Raw genomic sequence first — 18927 nt, 5'->3', positions numbered from 1 at the left:
CAGTATACGGTTGACTGAATAAACCCAGAGAGACTTCACAATAACATCACAAAATGTTAAAGCGCTCAGTGTTTTCTTTCCATTTTCTGTTCCGCCATATGGGGAAAGACATTATATAGAATTCTCTTATTTCACAAAAAAGTAATTACAAAGGTGGAGAGGAACACAAAGAGAAGTAATTAGAGAAGGATTCTGAGGTGGAGCAAGAAAAGGAAAGAAAGAGAATGCCTGCAACTCAATATGTACACACTACATACTGTACACTGGTGGAGTGTGAACGCAGCGGCTGCTCCATGCTTATAGACCATCGCTGCCATCTAGTGGTGAATTGCAGCATTTCAGTGGCACAAAAAAAACAAAGTGATCCTCTTTATTTCACTGAACTTTATTTTCCTTTTTCCTTTATTTTGACAGGAGTGTTGGCTTAAACAACCCTACAGTCTGTACAAATGCAGTACAACAGTCTTCTCCTCAGAAATGCATTGCTTGCATTACTCTCAGCCACATCCAGAAGGTGTTGGGATGACTTTGGACACAGAAAATACAGTGATGCTGCTCTACTCACGCTTTAGGTGAACTACAGACAAACAGTGTGTGTGTGTGTGTGTGTGTGTGTGTGTGTGTGTGTGTGTGTGTGTGTGTGTGCCTACGTTTTAGTGCACGGTGATGATTGTTGGGATCATTGCATTTTTGTGCAGCTATTGCCATCAGGTTACAATGTGGATAAACATGATGCGTGTCACATAGAACTTGCATATTGAACACCTAACCCCTACAGCTTACCACCTGAGAACAGACCAACACATCCACTTTCACATCGATCTTCTTAGATTTGTCTATGAGTGCACAAAGTAAAAAAGTTCTAAGGAGGAGAGAACAGGTATCGATGATACAAAGTGTGCAGGGAGTGGAAGTTTGAATGGAAGCCTTAAATCATTGTGTCATGTGCGTGATAACATAAGCAGGAGGAGGTGCAGCAGCACACGCAATGAACGATACCGCTTCAGCTCAGGTACACAACTATATTCAGGAATCCAAGTCACAGCTTCCTACAAACAGTGGTACAGGACCTCAGAGGTGTGTGATGTGATGTTTGAATAGATGTAAAAATAAACAAAAAAGTACCATAAAATACATCTTTAGTCACTGTCATGCAGTTGCATTCGCTGCCAATTATACAGCAAAGAAATCTGAACACCAACACACACCGATACGACTGATACACGCTTAACTCACTGTGCTGTTTGTGCCAAGTTAAAGAGAAAATCTGCACAAAAACTGAATTCACATGTGCAATTTTAACATATAGGACTATTGGATATTTACTATTGGATAGTAAAGTCAGCACTTTTAAACAAAGTTAGCTCTGATAATGACATCACATTGCCATTTTTGCATGTTCAATGAGCCCGAATACCTTTTGTTTGAGATGTTACAGATGGGCGGCAAAGGAAAACCTGAATAAATGTGTGTACAAACAGAGACAAATGCAGAGGCTTGTACATGATGTGAGTTTCATGCTTTGACCGTCACAGTCAGTAGGTCGCAACCCAACTGAGACGTGTTGAAAATTTTGGAGCAACATGTCGGATAGTGCTCTCTATCCAGGGCCGGATTTAAACTGCTCAAGGGCCCCAGGGCAAAAGTGAGCTGCGGGCATCCCAGTTTCTGCACATTTTGTTTGCATGCTGTTGTTTTTAAAAACCCATCAAGTACATTGCTCAAATCTGACATGTCTCCAGGTTTGCTGTGTTTCAATTAGTTTATGGTAACTTAATGAATGAATAACTATAGAATAACTGTAATAACCATGTTCAACAGCAATAATGTACTGAATCTTGAATCTTGGAGATTAGATAAACGTTAGATTAAACAAAATAAAATTAGATAAAAGTGCAAATCAGAAGCCAAAGGTTAGAGTATGGTTGAAACTAACTAGTTCATATGAAATCACGTCTGAACACTCCGAAAGACAGAAATGTTTCCAGCTGTTTTTGAAAGGCACACTTGAAGATGGGGTCAAAACCTGCTGTTATATAGAGTGGGGTGAGAAACGATTAATTGTCCAACAAAGGGATAAGAGTGTAATCATTGTGTCAAGTGGGCATGCTTATTAGATAGTTTTCAGAAAATCAGTGAAAACCAGCCCAATTACAACGTCAGTTAGGTGTAGGGGAAGAGAGTTTCAGACAATGTCTGACAAGCACTTTGCTCTTTTCTTTGAGGCCCAAATCATGGTAGCTTGCCAGGCAGCTTGATCCGAGAGATGACGCGATCGCACAATCTCAAGAATCAGTCTTGCCAGGCGTCAAGCCTGTGTGCTTGTATCTGAAACACGTGGTTCAGACCAATCAGTGTCTTATGAGCAACTACTGGCAGCTACAGGTGTGGTTTAGGTGTGATGACCAGCGAGAGAAGCAACTGCTCGTTTGACAACAACAATGGCAGCTTCTAAAGTGGTTAGTTCGGAACTGGAGAGTATATTTTATTGAAAGAAGAGCAAAGAAGCACTGAAGGTTTTTCTCGATTGAAAGCAGTTTGCTCTTTCTCTGACTGGTTTGACAAAAGTTTGAACTACCTTACGACCGTAGTTACATTAAATCCGTAACATAACTGAAGTTCCATATGTAACATAGTTGTTTTAACCCAAACCTCAATGTTTTCCTAAACCGAATAAAGGTGATTTTTTGCCTAAACCTGACAAAGCTGCGAGCATACGACCAAGGTTGAGTACACTTGTCACTGGTGCACAGCTGTTGTTTTAAGGAGTCAACGGCAACTGACCTATTTAGTCGTTTAGATATGAGGATGTTCTGTGGTAGTTTCCTCCAATCACCTGCCAGATATTTTCTGAAAGTGCCCGCCCTTTTCCAAACAGCTTCTAACGGCTTTCCAGATGGTTCAAGCCATCTGGCACGTCAGGCTACAAATCGTGCAGTTCATATTACCTAACAAATTTACAGTTAATCAAATCCCCTTAAAGTAGGTGTCATTTGGTTGATGAGGGGTTCCTGAAAGTCTGAGGACCACTCGGTAATCTAGCTTGGTTTCCACCACCGTCATCAAAACACCAAATGATGTTCATCCCTACAGTAGGGTTCCACAGAGGTGGAGAATGTAAGGAGAGGTGTTCTTACTGTAACTATTAATGTCAGGTTTTTCCTTCATTTGTCACCCATCTGTACATCCAAAGGAGTTTGATTTGAAGGCAGAGCTCGCAGATATGAATGTTAAAATGTCCCCATATCCTTGAAAGCACTCCACAGCTCCTGTCATGCATGACTTGTTCCATTATTCACTGCCTATATGTCCCAACATGACATCATCAGTACAAACTGTCCCTCTGCTATTCAGCTTGAGGAGAAACTGGCTCAAGTTCATGCAATAAACTGCGCTGCACAGTGCTATAGAAATGACATATGTGAATTCTACATTTGGGATGGACTTCCTCTTTAAGGACAACTTTTTCTCCTCAAAGTTACACACGAACTCTGAGCTTTAGCTCTTAAGCTCCCAGAGTTTGTCCACCTGATACATCAAAGCCACTGTTTCACAATATTTGATGGATCTGACATGCTGGTAAAATTCATGTTTTACATGAGAATCATCAGAAAGACAAAGTGCTCTATCAGTACACCAGTTCCTCCATCTTACAAATCTCATCTTGCCATGTGCTTGTCATTCTACACCAGAGGCTAAGTTGCATCCTCTACAGGCAGAATAATCTTCCAATCTGCTCTCATATTCCTGCTTCCGCTGCAGATTGATCACACAGTTACACATCCTTGTGATTGTCGTCCTCATACACAATGACATGAGCCAGGACTATCAGAAAACCAACAAAGACAATTTTAAATTCATACCACTTGTATCTGACTGTGTTACAGCATGCAAGCTTCAAACAATGTGTGTTTTCACTTGAGAAAGCCGTCATTCAAGTCAGTCAGTGCAAAGGGGAGAAGCTGGCACCTTCGTGGCCCCTGGATTTGGGGCCAGCATCCGGAGAGGTAGGGGAAACAGGGGCATCGAATGCAGGGTTGGGAATATGCAAAGCCGCTCGTTTACTTTTCTTCGACCGACTCTTGGAGTGACGTGGTGGAGAGGTATGGCCTTGGGAGCTGACAGTATGACGGGCTCCGCAGCTCGTGGAGAGCTCCGGCGAGGGGTCAGAGTTCACCGCGGGGCTGTTGTCTGGGCAGGTATGAGCTGTCTGGGGTTTCCCCTGAGGACATGAGGTGGACAGGAGCGGGGGTCGAGTGGCCGACTCCAGCAGACCTTTAGTTCCCTGTGTACACTGGGGAGGCACAAGAAAGAGAAGGGGAAGAAAGCATGAGGCGGTGAAGTTAACAAGGCAAACAGCAGTGTTACATCACTTCAGCGAATTCAGCAACAGCTGTGCAGGAAGGATCAAAGCTCCAAGCTGGGAGTGCAAGCAGGGCCACACAAGTGGTCCAACGCAAGAGATCACAAATGTTTCATGCCATAGATCAGCACGGAGATTCATATTGGACCTAGGGAATTTTATTTGATACATGATTAGCTCAAGAGACATCCGATACCCCTTTTTGAACCAAGGCAGTTCGAGTGCCAGTTTGAAAACAGTGCTGTTTTGAAACAGCAGTGATCTGAGGACCCTGTTTGGATGCCAATGTAGGCATGCAAAGCCAGGAGCAACACTTGTAAAGAGACGACGTAGTCCACCAGAGTTGTTCCTTGTGGTGCTGGGAAATCTGCAACATATACAGTGATGCAATGATGTGACTCTGCGGAGGCTCTCCAACTGGTGGAAAAGCACACAGGTCGTAGAAGGTTTGTAGGTTGAACCAACTAAAAAACAGTACCAGCACCAACCTAGAACCAGCACTTGGTTCACTTTGGGCAAATGCTTTGAGGTATCAGAGCAGTGTCTAGTAAGATGGTAAAAAAATGTTTCAAGACAAAACAGAAATTCTGGTATTGTACCCAAATGTTGCAGAGAGGAAAGGGGGGGGAGAGGAAAGAGAACCAGTCCCTGGTGAGTGCTAAGATTAGTGATTGACCTGAATTCAAACACAAGAACACACACAACCTCGGTGTGTCATTGCTCACTAGCCTACAACTAATGCACAATAATCTGGCTGTTTGGGCTGAATAAACAGATATGATCTTGCAGTCAAACTGCAAGGCCAAAATTAGCTTGGCTTTCTGTGTAAACACAACATAAGAGGTAGTCTTGTGTCTGTCAGTGCTGAGACTGAACCGAAACAGTAAAGCAGTGGACCTAAAAAGAAACAATGAGCTGAAAGAAAGTAAAATGTTCCATACAACCGTAACAGTTATTCTTTCAAATGTTAACATAAAAATATTGATTAGTGCAGCTTTAAACACTGCTTTTTCATTTGAGTTAAAATTAAAATGCCCTCAGCCTTGAAGCCATAATACACTCAAGAGTGTGAATAATGGATGAACTTCAAGAGCGAAGAGCCGTGGGAGTCATTTTTTATTCAAATTTAAAGCATTAACTGTTAATGGAGGTTCAAAAAGTTCAGTTCACTATTCGCTGAGTCAAAAGCTGTGTAACCTCTCAGTTCAGAAGGTAACAATTGAAAGTTTCAGGTCAATCCAGCAACTCATCACAGCAAGACTTTCTAATTTGTGTTTGCCTACATGGAGCTGCTCTCCATAAACTTAATAATGTAGCAATCAGATGTCATTAAAGGTTAAATGCACCCAAAAAATGAAAATTCAGTAATAATCTACTCACCTTCATGTCGATGGAAAGTCAGGTAAAGTTTTGTAGTCCACAAAACATTTCTGGAGCTTCACAGCAAAAAAGCATTGCATCAGTCTCTTAAACAACTGAAGTAGATGGGGACTTGTTCTAAAATGTAAAAAATGGTATAAATGGTATAAATAACATCTTTTCAATTTGGGATCGCTGGTCTTTCTGAGATTTGGATTACGCCGGACTAAATGTATGGAGCCATTTTATGTTTGTTCTTTTTTTTAACCTTTTCAAATAGGTCCCCATATACTTCAATAGTTTGGGAGAATAATGCAACACTGTTTTGCTGTGAAGCTCCAGAAATGTTTTGTGGACTACGAAACTTAACCTGACTTTCCGTCAGCACGGGGGGAAGGAGATAATGACTGAATTTTCATCTCTGGGTGCTTTAATCACTACAGTTCGTCTTGATAGGTTATCAGTGATGCAGGGCTTTGATGACTGTATTGTCCACCTTTGAATGAGCTTCCTTCTGGAGTTATCCTTTATCCTTCTTAGTCGAGTAGGAAATAAAATGTTGGTGTAATACATCTAACACACTTTTAAGAATTTTATTCATGACTTATATTATATATATATATATATATATATATATATGTAAGTATATATTTTTACCCTCCCATCATGGCTTAATGCTGTTTCAAATATATTTCCACTTTGACAAGAACAACTTATTGCAGTGAAACTGAATTCTAGTGATCTGCGGCATGAAAAAGGTCCAATTTAAAATATAATACTGACAAAGTACATTGGAAATATTTGAGCAACGACTACACATCTGTAAATCGTGTATGAATTTTACATACAGTACACTCTGCATTGTTAAATTATGCACTCTGCAGTGTATTCGACATGGCAGCATATGAATAAAGCCATGCATAAGCAAGACAGGAGGACATGTAAATACAGCAGCAGGCACAGAGACTCTGCACTCGTCTTCCTTTCCTCTAAACAGGCTTACCAAGCTCAAGCATCGCTTTTCCTGCACTAACAGTGGCTAATCAGCCAGTGCAGATCACAGCAAAGTCTAGACATTTCTCCTCCTAGTGTTGGTGGCAGAACACAGGCACAGAGACAGACCACATACACAACAACAAGTTAGGACTGGATGAATAGACACATGGGGGCCTATTTATAGGCTTTCCTTCTCTTGGAAGATAAAATTATATAACAGAAAGGATGGACAAACAGAAAACAATGAAAAACAACACAAAGATGATGAATTCATGGACAAAAATGAATGTTTTATTACATTTTTACATTTCAAATACTGATAGAAATAGAAATATGTATAAAATAGGATGGACAAATCAAACAAAAAAACATGGAATAAAGGCATGAAGGCAAACAAGGGAAATTATGGTGATTGGCTTGATGTATCATAAATAATTTGGCACTTTGACCTTTTATATGCAGACAAATATGGCTATTAACATGAGACAGGAGAAAGTGAACCCACACAGGAAAAACCTCCAACTGTTGGTGCAGAAAAAGCTTCCCTGTATGAAGTCGGTGTATGAACTGAAATCAAAAGACTATTTTTACACACAGTTTATATGCACAAAATAAATTTCAGACGAGAAACACTACAGCTTCGACTGGCTTTCAGTCTGTTCCACACACACAAATACAGGGGTTATAGCTGTCTTGTTATTTCGGTGTAAACAAAAAAAAGACCTGTTTGTCTGCCAAAATGCCAAACAGCAGCTACTCTACGACTTGATATGAGAGTACTGTGGCTCAGACTGCAACTCTATCTGAACCGCAGATACGTCTTGTAAACAAAAGTTGCTGTACGTCTCTCCAGGCATCCTTTTATATCCCTGGCTGTCACGGAGAACAAGAGAGGCGCTCTGTGAGGAGGACGAGCTGGAAACAACATCTGAGCGTTCACTTCTTACAACTCCTGCCCTCCTCCTACCTTAAAAAGACCCTGAGTCGACATACTGCACAGGAATAAAATACTGAGGTGTACACACTGATACAAAACGTGAGAAAATAGACATAAAAAATATATAGCGAGTAATATCTCTGTGGCTTGTATCAAAAGAAAAATGTCAGTAAACCTGATTCTTTTCATTTCCATGAGGTAAACATGACTGGGTAGTTGAGAAGTGCATGAACAGCCTGGAGGAGGTGTCCTAAGTTTAAACTCTCTGTACAACCGGCTTATTTGTTTGTTTGTTTTTACCCCCAGAAAGAAACGAAAGGTTTTCATCTTTGACTGATACCACTCTCATTCTCAACTTCCAACCGTTCGATTAGCACTAAGACTGAAAACAAAGAGAAACCGCGAGTATTGCTCTGTCCAAAATGTAAACGCACCTACCAACACTTCTAAATCTGTCTGATTTACATGACGAATTGTTCATCAACCCATACAGATATGTTACAGAAACTATACTTTCTGATTTTAGGGTGAGTTTCATGTTGAAGCTTTTTGTGTTTTTGTTTTGTTTTTTACAAAAAGGATGTTAAAAAACAAACAAACAAAAAACAAAGCAAGGAAAATAGAACATGAATAAATGGTAAATTTATAGTTAGGGTTATTAAATTTCCATGTATTAACGAGGGACATTATTAAGTGTTGAAACTGGAAAAGAGAATAGTTCCAGCATGTTAGCTCTGCATAAAAGCATAAAGAAGACTAAATGTGTTGATTTGAGAGCTTCAGAGGCGTTTGTTCTGTAGGTAGATTTTTCCCACTTTGAAACAGTGGCAGTCTTCCTGCAGTCTTACATTAAGTTAGGCTAAACACGTCCTCACTGTAACTGTACTTGAAACAAAAGTGTAACTTTTGAAAGAGGAAATAACACAATCATCTTCCACACATAACAAGTTTAAATTATAAGCAATAAATGGCACCCCGGCTCACTTCAACACACTCAGGAGAGTTGCTGCTACAGCCTGACTTGGTCTGGTCTGACCAGTAGCTTGTGATGGCTAATGTTAGCAAACCTAAATGGATATTGCTGCATAACTGATGTTACGGAGTCAGTTTGGTGAATTTTTAAGCTTTGTCTACTTATGCTACTGTTACACTGTTTCAGTAGTTAGCCTTACAGCAGGATTAGCACTTGTGGCCCCAGTGGCTGCTGTTCATACAGACACGAGACTGACACTGATTTCATCTCACGCTATGAACAGACAGCCCATAGACACATTCTCCAAGACCTAAATTATTCCCTTAACCTGCTTCTAATTTGATTTTAACTCATTTAAATTATGCCAGCATACACTAAGTACTCAACCTTCTTCAATGATATGTGAACCGCTGACTGTAATGTAAATACAGTATACATATGGATTAACCTGTACACAACTGTCAACAACAGGCAGCAGACAGATGCTGGCTCGGGGCTACAGCAGGCAACAAGCCGTCTGTCAGGCAGAGGAAGAGTTTTGGAGGGAGTTGGGGGGTGCAGGCACAGGAGAGGGGGCATCCTGCAAGCCATAAGCCAGCTGAGAAGATCCTCCTACCACATTTATCTCGCTTTTATTGGTCAGAGTTGGCAGCTCGATGTCCGTGCCGGCTGTCTGGACGGATTCATCCGCGGGCAGGAAACCTCGTCTGTCGATCAAGCTGAATAAAAAAAAGAAAGAAGGGAGGAAGATCCAAGTCATGACGTGTTCACCTTCCTGTTCCCATCTTGACATCTCATGTACATTCAGTGAATGATGCAAACTTTCCATCGTGCAAATAGACTCGAAAGCTGGTCTAAGTGGCATTTTCAACAACGAGATATTCATGTAACGAGTCTTTATTTCATTCAGAAGCTGTAGAACTACATTTTTTCTTGCACATCCAACAGGGTCCTCACTTTGGTTGAGTATAAATTGAGTATTTATTGTTAATTTTGGAAAATTTAAATGAATAAGCCAAGTGCTGAAACACAACAAAAACAACCATTCTAATAATGGATTCATCGTCAAAAATTGTTTACAGATGCACTGTTGTAATCAGCTATGGTGCTGTTTGGCAACAGAATACAGAATGATTGTGGTTACTCCTTCATTTGCGTGCTGTCCACTGCAAGCAGTTATGAGTGAGTTATATTTAGAGTCAGACAATGTCAAAACATGGAGCTCATTGTTGCATCACAGTCATAACAGCTAGTGATTGAATCTGTCTCGATATGTACTCCAGCCTAAAATTCACTGTACAGGCCTGATAAAACCACAGTCTATACATTTTTACATCACTGCCATAGAGCAGAGTTTGGGGCTAAATGTGTGTTCAAAACTTAAAAACGAGAATTGAATCTTTGACACATTTTTTTTAAAACATATCTGTTTAGTCACAGAAAAAGCAGATCAACTGATAATAAAGGATCTAAAAATATTTTGATGTGATGCAACATTCAAGAAAAAAAAAAAGATGTCTGGGAGAGACATGCTAATGCTAACTGACCTTGTCTCTCGATCTTAATCATGCATGGATTACTTTCATTACTTCATCCAGTATGTGAGATCTGAACTAACCTGGGTGGCATGGGTCCACAGAGCATAGTGCAGCAGTTGATAAAGATGTTTCTGTGACTGTATGGGTTGGTGACACCTTCTCCACTCTTCCCTGACCACGAGCCTTTAATCTGGAACAGAAAAGGTTTATTTATAATTATTTTCAATGCAACATTTCGTTTTTCATTTCAACATTATTTTGATTTCAGAGAAGTATTTATTAACTCCACAAAATCTCAGTGAATATTTGCCAAGAGATGTTTTACACAATTATCCACCATTATTATTAATTGACACATTTTTCTTGTGCATTTTTTATTTCAATTAAAAATTAACTTAATTTAATATGACTTTCACTTTAAAATTTGTTTTTGAATTAATATTGTACCACAAGACAGCAACAAACTTTCATAGTTGTAATGTATACAACTCAATGCAGTACTCACATCTTCATTAGTGGTCAGGTTAGAAGCAACCAGGTATGTATGGAAGCCTGAGAGGCCCAGGATGGACCAGACTGAGAAGAAGCATATCACCAGCTCCACTGCAGTGAAACATTGGGTTAAGGATTACAGTAGATCGGGATATTGGAGGAGGGAGGAATACATAAACATCCTCAATGACAGTGTTCACTTGCTCAAGAAGTCTTTACATGTTTGTGGTTAAAGGATATCTGCCTGGACTCTCCTGCAGAGCGAACACCAGGCCTTTCCCTCCCTGAGCCCCTGAAAGAGAGGAAAGAAGAACACTGACACGTCGTTTTGGGGGTTTCCAAAGCCAACAAGTGAGCCGTAATACCAAAGTCAGAACTCAAACATGTTCATTACATTTTTCTTATCAGACGATCAAATACGGAGGACCAAAACTGCCAAATCAAAATAAAATAATAAATGACTCAACAAATATATGAATATGACACTAAATGCACAAACCATTTAAAATGTGATTAAATTAAATATCAAATGTTTTAATTTGCTTCCATTTTTTATTTATCTTTGTGTTAATTTCTTTGTTTTAATTATTTTTAACTTTGAATTTATAAATTCTAGTAATGTATTCATTTTTAAATGTTTTTTATGCATTAATGTATGTGTTATTTTACCTTTGCATTTTCCCTCCATTTATTACCCCAAACCTATTTTCTTCTATAGATTCTTTTTATATTTCTTTATGATTTCTTTTTATTTCTATATTTCTTTCTGTGTGGCTCCCCAGTCGACTCTGTGGAGTCCTGCCACTTCCTGGGCACCATCATCTCCCAGGACCTAAAATGGGAGCTGAACATCAGATCCCTCACCAAAAAAGCTCAACAGAGGATGTTCTTCCTGCGGCAGCTGAAGAAGTTTAACCTGCCAAAGACGATGATGGTGCACTTCTACACTGCCATCATCGAGTCCATCCTTACCTCCTCCATCACCGTCTGGTACGCTGCTGCCACTGCTAAGGACAAGAGCAGACTGCAGCGTATCATATGCTCTGCTGAGAAGGTGATTGGCTGCAACCTTCCATCCCTTCAGGACCTGCACAGCTCCAGGGCTCTGAGGCGTGCAGGTAGGATTGTGGCCGATCCCTCCCATCCCGGTCACAGACTTTTTGACACTCTCCCCTCTGGCAGGAGGCTGCGGTCCATCAGGACCAAAACCTCCCGCCACATGAACAGTTTCTTCCCCTCTGCAGTTGGGATCCTTAACAAGTCCCGGGACCCCCACCCCCACCTCCACTGACACTGACTCTTGCACTCTGGCACTCAAACCCACCACCGCCCTTGGAATCTTTGCATTACATTAATGCAGAATTTGTACATCTTTTATTTTTCATATTTTTTTATATTTATTATAGTCACTGTTTGTTTATTGTTTATTGTCTTTAATGTATGCACCTTATTCACCTAGAAAAAATCCTTGTTGGTGTAAAATCCTTCTTGGCAATAAATCCGTTTCTGATTCTGGTTCTGATGCATGTCTGCTACTTTATGCAAATGAGGGGGGTGTCATTCACAGTGTTTCATGGGGTCAATTTTTCCCCTTTCAGTTGGTTAGTAGAATAGTATGTATATGCATTTAATAGAATTGTAATTTATTTAAGTTATTTATTTTTGATATTGGCAGGTTCGGGCCTCCATACCTGAACTGCTCTGATGTGGTAAACCTCGCCTATCTAGTAGTCAAAGCCAGACAAAACAAACGCCAACACTTAAGCTACGTTCACACTGCAGGTCTTAATGCACAATTCCGATTTATGGCTCAAATCCGATTTTTTGTTTGGCTGTTCACATTACCTCTTTAAATGCGGCCTGTCTACGGATTGCTGTGTGAACAGCTCACGCTCCTGAAGTGACCCGCATGCGCAGTTGATCATTGATGACATCACGCCACAGCGGTGTTTACGGAAGCGAACATGGCAACGGCAACCGGTAACGTGGGACTGTATGGCTTAATGCTAAAAACAGTGTGGCGGCAGCCGGCATATTTGTGAGCAGGTGATATCACGACGAGGAAGAGGAGAAAGAAAATTCATATTTTAATGATGGCTCTATGCGGAGCATAGACTAGAGCATAGACAGAGCATTCACTGCTGTCCTCCATGTTTGTTTTGATTATGTTCGTGGCTCCCGCCCGCTTTTCAATCAACTTTATTTGTCATTCATTTACAAAACAGTGCAGCGCGGGTCAGAATGACGTTAAAAAAAGTCGCATTAAATGCGACCTGGCTGTTCAGATTGCGGTCGCATTCAAAAAAATCCGATACGTATCCGATTCAGTACCACATTTAAATGTGGCCTGAATCTGATTAGAAAATGTCAGATTCAATGCGACTTGTGCTGTTCACACTGTCAAAAGCAAATCAGATATGGGTCACATATGAGCGAAAAAATCAGATTCAGGTCACTCGTAACTGGGGTGTGAACGTAGCATTAGTGGCAGGTGTTGTTTGAGCCAGGTGTGTTAGCAGTTGTTATCAGTAATATCATGACTGTTTTTCAACACATGTAAACCAAAGCAGAAACACATACTCAGTGCTAGATGTGTGGTCACACAGCCGAAGATGAACGCCGTCAGGAAGGAGAGTGACACGATGAAGGTGTAGAAGAAACGGTAGTTGCGCTTCCCCACGCAGTTCCCCACCCAAGGACAGTGATGGTCGAATCGCTCTAAAAAGAGAAGTGCACCAAAAGAGAATTCACAATGAGTGGAACCACTGACATTTTGGTTTTAATTCAAAACTTCTAGAAGTTTGGGAAATATGCTAATACGTCATTGAAGTCAGTCCAGCCTGAGCTAGTGTAATGCATCGATGTTCACTGTAGCCCTGCGAGAACCTCTATTCATTATTTATCAGTGGTAAATGTCAGAGTGTCGGTGTGTGTCCGCAGCTCACCCACACAGTTGTCACACAGGCTGCAGTGGGAGGTGCGCGGAGGCCGGAACATCTTGCAGGTGAAGCAGTACTTGAGCTTCACCACCTGCTGGTTGATGAGGACTTCCTTTGTGCGCGGTGGAGGTCGATAGCTGGTGTTTCCTGTGTTGTCTACAGAGGAGAGGACAGTGAAGAGAAACAACAGGACAACATTTGTTACATTCAACTGATCAACTCGTCAAGTGATAATGGTCTGTCCTTTGATTATTATCACCTAAACACTAGCCATTTAACATGTACTATAAACTACTGTAACAGCTGTTTATTAAAGAAATTATCAGTACTTCAAATGGCTTTGATGTGTGAAATTGCAATGCTCTCCAGGCATTCTTATTGGTCCAGCATCTGTGGTGAGCAAGCATAATTCCCAACATAGTTTCATCCCAATGGCAACCTGAGCATCTAGTCTCAAATGCCAGACTAAGTGAAAGCACCTGTGCCATTTGTATGGTCTTTAATGCTGCTTTCCATTCAAAGTCGGAAGGTCGCACTTTACTCGTCAACATTTCCAATTTCCAAGACATTGCAGACCACACCAAACAGATGTTCCTTTGGCAAGTGTACACACACTGAACCTTTAGCAGTCAAGCCTCCTTGCATATATAAATGAAACAGAGAAGAAAAGCCATGCATGAGGTCACATCATATAGATTTTATTTTACAGCACTGATACCTGGACAAGTAGCTAAATATTTCACTCACTAGCCAAATAGAAATATTATTGTCTACCAAAATATCCCACTCCATCCCTGTAGGTGCTGCCATTGTTGTGTAACGTCAAACAACTGCTTCTTCATAAAGCCGGGGTAGACTGATTGTTCCCAGTTTGGGACACTTTGGATGGCGCTCCAAAGTGTCTTTGTTTTCTGGAATGCAACATAAAACTTGTTTTTATTTTTGCTGCATTCTGACCAGCAGGTTGAAATTATTATTGCATATGGTTTTAATAGGCTGAGGTAGGAGGACGGAGGATGCATAAAATCCCTCTTGGCAAAAAATCTGTTTCTGTTTCTGATTCTGGAGGTAGATTTGTTCCTTGCACCATTAACAATTTCACAGCCTCTGTGATTAAAGTCGAAACAGTTCTGACAACAAAGACGTTTACTTTATTGAATTTCTGATTAATTTGCACAATATTTATACAAATAAGCAGCCATTTCAACAGTCTGATAACAAACACAACAACATTCCAACAAAATTCCTCAAAGTTTGTGGGTTTTCTAACCAGAAAATGTTTCTACTTTAAAGACCTCTTTTTATGGGAAACATTTGACCTTTTGCACAGGTACATCTAATAACATTAACGATGGCAGACTTCAATTAAGTCGTTCCTGAGCCCATGTGGTAATATCCTTCCTACAATCATGTGCTTCACAAAGGGGTGAACCTGGCCCCATCCTTGCCTGTGAATGACTCAGCCTTTCAAGGGTGCCGCTCTCATACCAAACAATGATACTATAATCTATTATCAATAAACAGTGATTGAATGTAACTAAATACAGCTACTTGAGTACTGTATTTATGTGCGCTTTTGCAGTAATTGTGCTTAACTTGAATATTTCCATTTTCTGCTACTTTATACTTCCGCTCCACTACAAGTTCGAGGCAAATATTGTACTTTTTACTCCACTACGTTAATCTGATAACTTTAAACTGTTTACCTTAAAGATTGCAGGCTGCATCAGAGCCAAAGTAGTGCATTTTTAAATGTATTTATTTTATCGGCAATGGGATTTTTGAAAAAAAGAGAAAAAAAAACCTTGATTCAGATGATCAGAAAAAAGAATATCAGATTTGACAGCCAGGCTGATCATTGGTCAACCCATAGTAGAGTGTATACATTCATGTTAATATATGACTTTTGGGTACTTTTTCTCACACTGCCAGTGAACCTGTTGACCTGTAAAATGTTCCAAACAGGTGTTTTGGGAGCATTCCACAGCTTCCCCAGTCTGTTGTTGCTCCTGTCCCAACTTGTTTGAAACGTGTTGCTGACATCAAATTCAGAATAAGCAGATAGAACTGAGTATATATGAAAAGGGACAACACATTCTATTTATATTTTACACAGTGTCCCAACTTTTTTTGGAAGCAGGGTTATAATTATATCTGTGACTTTTCCTGAAATTAAATGGCTTCGGTAAAAAAAAAGGTTTATACTGTGTTGCAATTCCTTACTACATACTAACTGTATACAATATGTACTAATGTACCATTTTGTACTTACAGGAAATGACAGAACTGCACTGACACAACAATCCAAGCTACTTTGGAATGTTGCCTGAGATGTTCCTGGATCTGTTTTACCACCATCCACCTTGTGGGAAAATACTACATCAACAGCAGCACATTGAAGCATATTAATTTATCTAGGTTCACTTTATTTGTCACTTTTCCAGTGTGAACATGATGTTCTCAAAACCTGTTTAGATGACTCAGGACACAGTTTACTACAGATTGAAATTATCTCTCATTAATTGCCTTGTAAATAAAATGTTATATAGGATCGGTAATTAAATTCAGCCTAAGACACCTGTTCAGATAATCTTGAGTTTAACTAAATGTCCAAAGCAGTAGGTAAATATGCAATACTTATGTCAGAGTCTTCGTTTCAAAAATAGCTGGAACAACAGCAGCACAGTTGGGTAATATGAACAGCTTACATCACCACTGCCTAAACTTTGGTCATGAGTAGGAGTTAACAAGGTGCACATGAAGCCAACTTTAGACAAGGTCATTATATTGAAGCATGCCACGTGAAAAAATAAAGATACTTCTGGCAAGACTTAAAACTGGCAGTAAATATAGCTGATGGAGCACTGGGAACAGGACTGTGGTGAAAACAGGACAGACTGGGGTAAAGGAATCTCTACTGGACCTTGTCAGAGAGATATCGTATCTTCCAGTCCAAACTTTAGAAGTCAACAAAGCACATCTCTTCCAGAAAAATTGCCCTAGTGGCTGCCAACTGACATTCATTACACATATGGTGAATGAGACTTCTATTAGAACCTGCCTTATGTTTCATTTTCAGAGGAAAATAGCAGACGCTAGCAGAAAAATGCCTCCAGTCTCGACTGTGAATTGTGCTCCAAAGCTAAATAAACTTTGTGAATGCTCTTATGACAGTGCCACAAAGAGTACTTACTTGAAGTCTGACATGATTGAATGCCACTGAGCAGAGGATAACTTATAAAGAAATGAGCTGAGTTTAAGCACATCGCCACATGGACACTTCTATAGTGCCAGGAGTGCCATAAACTGGCAGAGTACCACTCTGGGGGAAAACAGTGAACACTTTAAAAATAAGATTTCATGACAGTGGATATCAAACTCAAAGGCACTTGAGACAATCTTATAGTTCTGACTCCGGTTGGCTCTTACCGATCTGTTTTTCAATGTCTGCAGCCTCATCTGGCGTTGCTCTGGGCAGGATGCCGGGGTCAGTGAAGCTGGTCTGGAGCAGGGTGATGACCACAAAGACAAAGAGGCCTCCTCCAATAACAGGTATGCAGCTGGTCAGGTGTTTGACCAGGAAGGGACAGCTGTGGGGGGGGGGGGAGCACAGACACAGAGGGAGAGGGGATGGATTAACAAGAAACAATGACAGTATCAAAGGCTGGTAAAGGATCTTAAAAAGAGCCTTGTCTCATACAACTGAGCCTACTTTTCTCGCCCACCAGGGGATCTATTTTAATTAACATCCAGTGCACTTAATCACCATCTGATTCTCTGGAGACGGAACACATTTTTCCCTACACAGTGACAGAAAGGAAGATACTTTCATATTCAAGCACAATTCAATATTATAGCACATATCATATTATAACAGCTGAAAGAATAAACTTAAATTTGAATGTACAACATTACCAGATATTCAGACGTTGTAAAACCAAATGAGGGGACAAAAAGAGGTCTGGTAGCTGCATTTTAGTAAACCTTGCCAGACTGCATCATAAAATCTGACCTTGTTCGGATGAATTGCGTGTTAGTGAAGAAATTACACCTGTACAACACGCAGAAGAACATTGTATTGATCACTGGGATCGGCTGTAAGCTTCGGCGTTGATCTAATACACCAGACAGAATTCAGTTCAATAAAATGCCCATTTAAGAGCCGATTAGCGTCATATTTCTGTACTGTTATGGAAACTGTGAAGTACTGAAATGTCGTCCTTTAACATATATAGATATATACATTTAATTAAATATATTTGTCACGAGGACAACGACTGAACTCGCAAGTGACATGACACATTAATAGCCTGAATATGAAACATGAACTCACTCAAATATAAAGAATAATCCACTTGTGACGAGAATAAGGCCCAGAGTGAGGGGCAGGACCCCACTCTGTCGGGCCACTATGATCCGTCCATCGCAGTAGAAGCGATTCTTTCCGGGGAAAACTTCCCACTTTCTCTTCGGTCTTTTCGGCTCCTCTCTCTTGTCACTGTCGTTCCCATGATCAGCTGGAGGCGTCGGTGTTGGTGTCGGAAGTGCCTGCGGGTCGATTTGCTGATACTCGCAGTTTTTCATGATTTATAATGTAGTTTGGGTGCTCTGTCCCAATCCGGACAACCAGGGCATTTGGCCGGCGTTCACCAGCATCACCGACGCTCGTGTTTGAGGCAGCTGAGCGGTGCAAATGTCGTCATTCCACGTAGAAAACAAGCTAATCCTATATCGTTACTGTGGGTATCCAGTTGTAAATAACCCGAAGACCCCGTGCTCGAAAGGACACCCTCGTTACTTTCCATGTCTCTTAATTTATTCCTCTGAAAGTCTGTCCACAGAAAGACCAATTTAGACGATGTCCCATTGCCATCGTTAGCGTGTTAGCAGTGGCATTCAGACTAGCTGTTAGCCAACTCAGCCAGCTGCAGACTATTTAACATCAGTAAAACCAAAGTACCGTTACTACTGCTAGCTTGTTAGCTTGCTCGTCTTGCGCATACCAGCTAACCGTTTTGTTTATCTCCAGAGTTCTTATATTCATAAATTAAAATGAGCACTAAAACTTCGCAATTTTTAATTCCTATCACTCTCCTTCCAAGAGTCCTGACACATTCGTGACTAGTGTTGGTTAGCTACGTTGCCATTAGACGAGGCATCCGGGAAAACTGGCTGCCGTCAATATCCACACAAAGAAAACGTGTATTTCCGGTTAAATCTATTTCAAAATAAATATCCTACTGAAATATTAGATTTTAGGTATGATTAAAGTGGCAGACATAAACACGGAATAGCCACTTAATCTAGTGGAATACCTCGCACACTTTCGT

General features: G+C 40.5%; 1 protein-coding gene across 1 annotated transcript; it reads right to left on the bottom strand.

Annotated features, from left to right (window-relative positions):
* Window positions 1–375: 375 nt before the first annotated feature.
* zdhhc18b (zDHHC palmitoyltransferase 18b) lies at window positions 376–18786 on the bottom strand. The gene is made up of 9 exons (XM_084380013.1): window positions 17931–18786; window positions 17027–17187; window positions 13604–13753; window positions 13239–13376; window positions 10899–10950; window positions 10672–10774; window positions 10247–10356; window positions 9245–9347; window positions 376–4294 (listed from the first exon to the last, which is right to left on the bottom strand). The coding sequence occupies exons 1-9, from the start codon at window positions 18179–18181 to the stop codon at window positions 3944–3946; spliced, it is 1419 nt and encodes a 472-aa protein (XP_084236139.1). The 5' UTR covers window positions 18182–18786; the 3' UTR covers window positions 376–3943.
* Window positions 18787–18927: the final 141 nt, after the last annotated feature.

Source organism: Pagrus pagrus (genome assembly GCF_965226575.1).
Source record: "Pagrus pagrus genome assembly, chromosome: 17".
Classification (NCBI taxonomy): domain Eukaryota; kingdom Metazoa; phylum Chordata; class Actinopteri; order Spariformes; family Sparidae; genus Pagrus; species Pagrus pagrus.
This window is presented reverse-complemented; position numbering and strand designations above follow the sequence as displayed.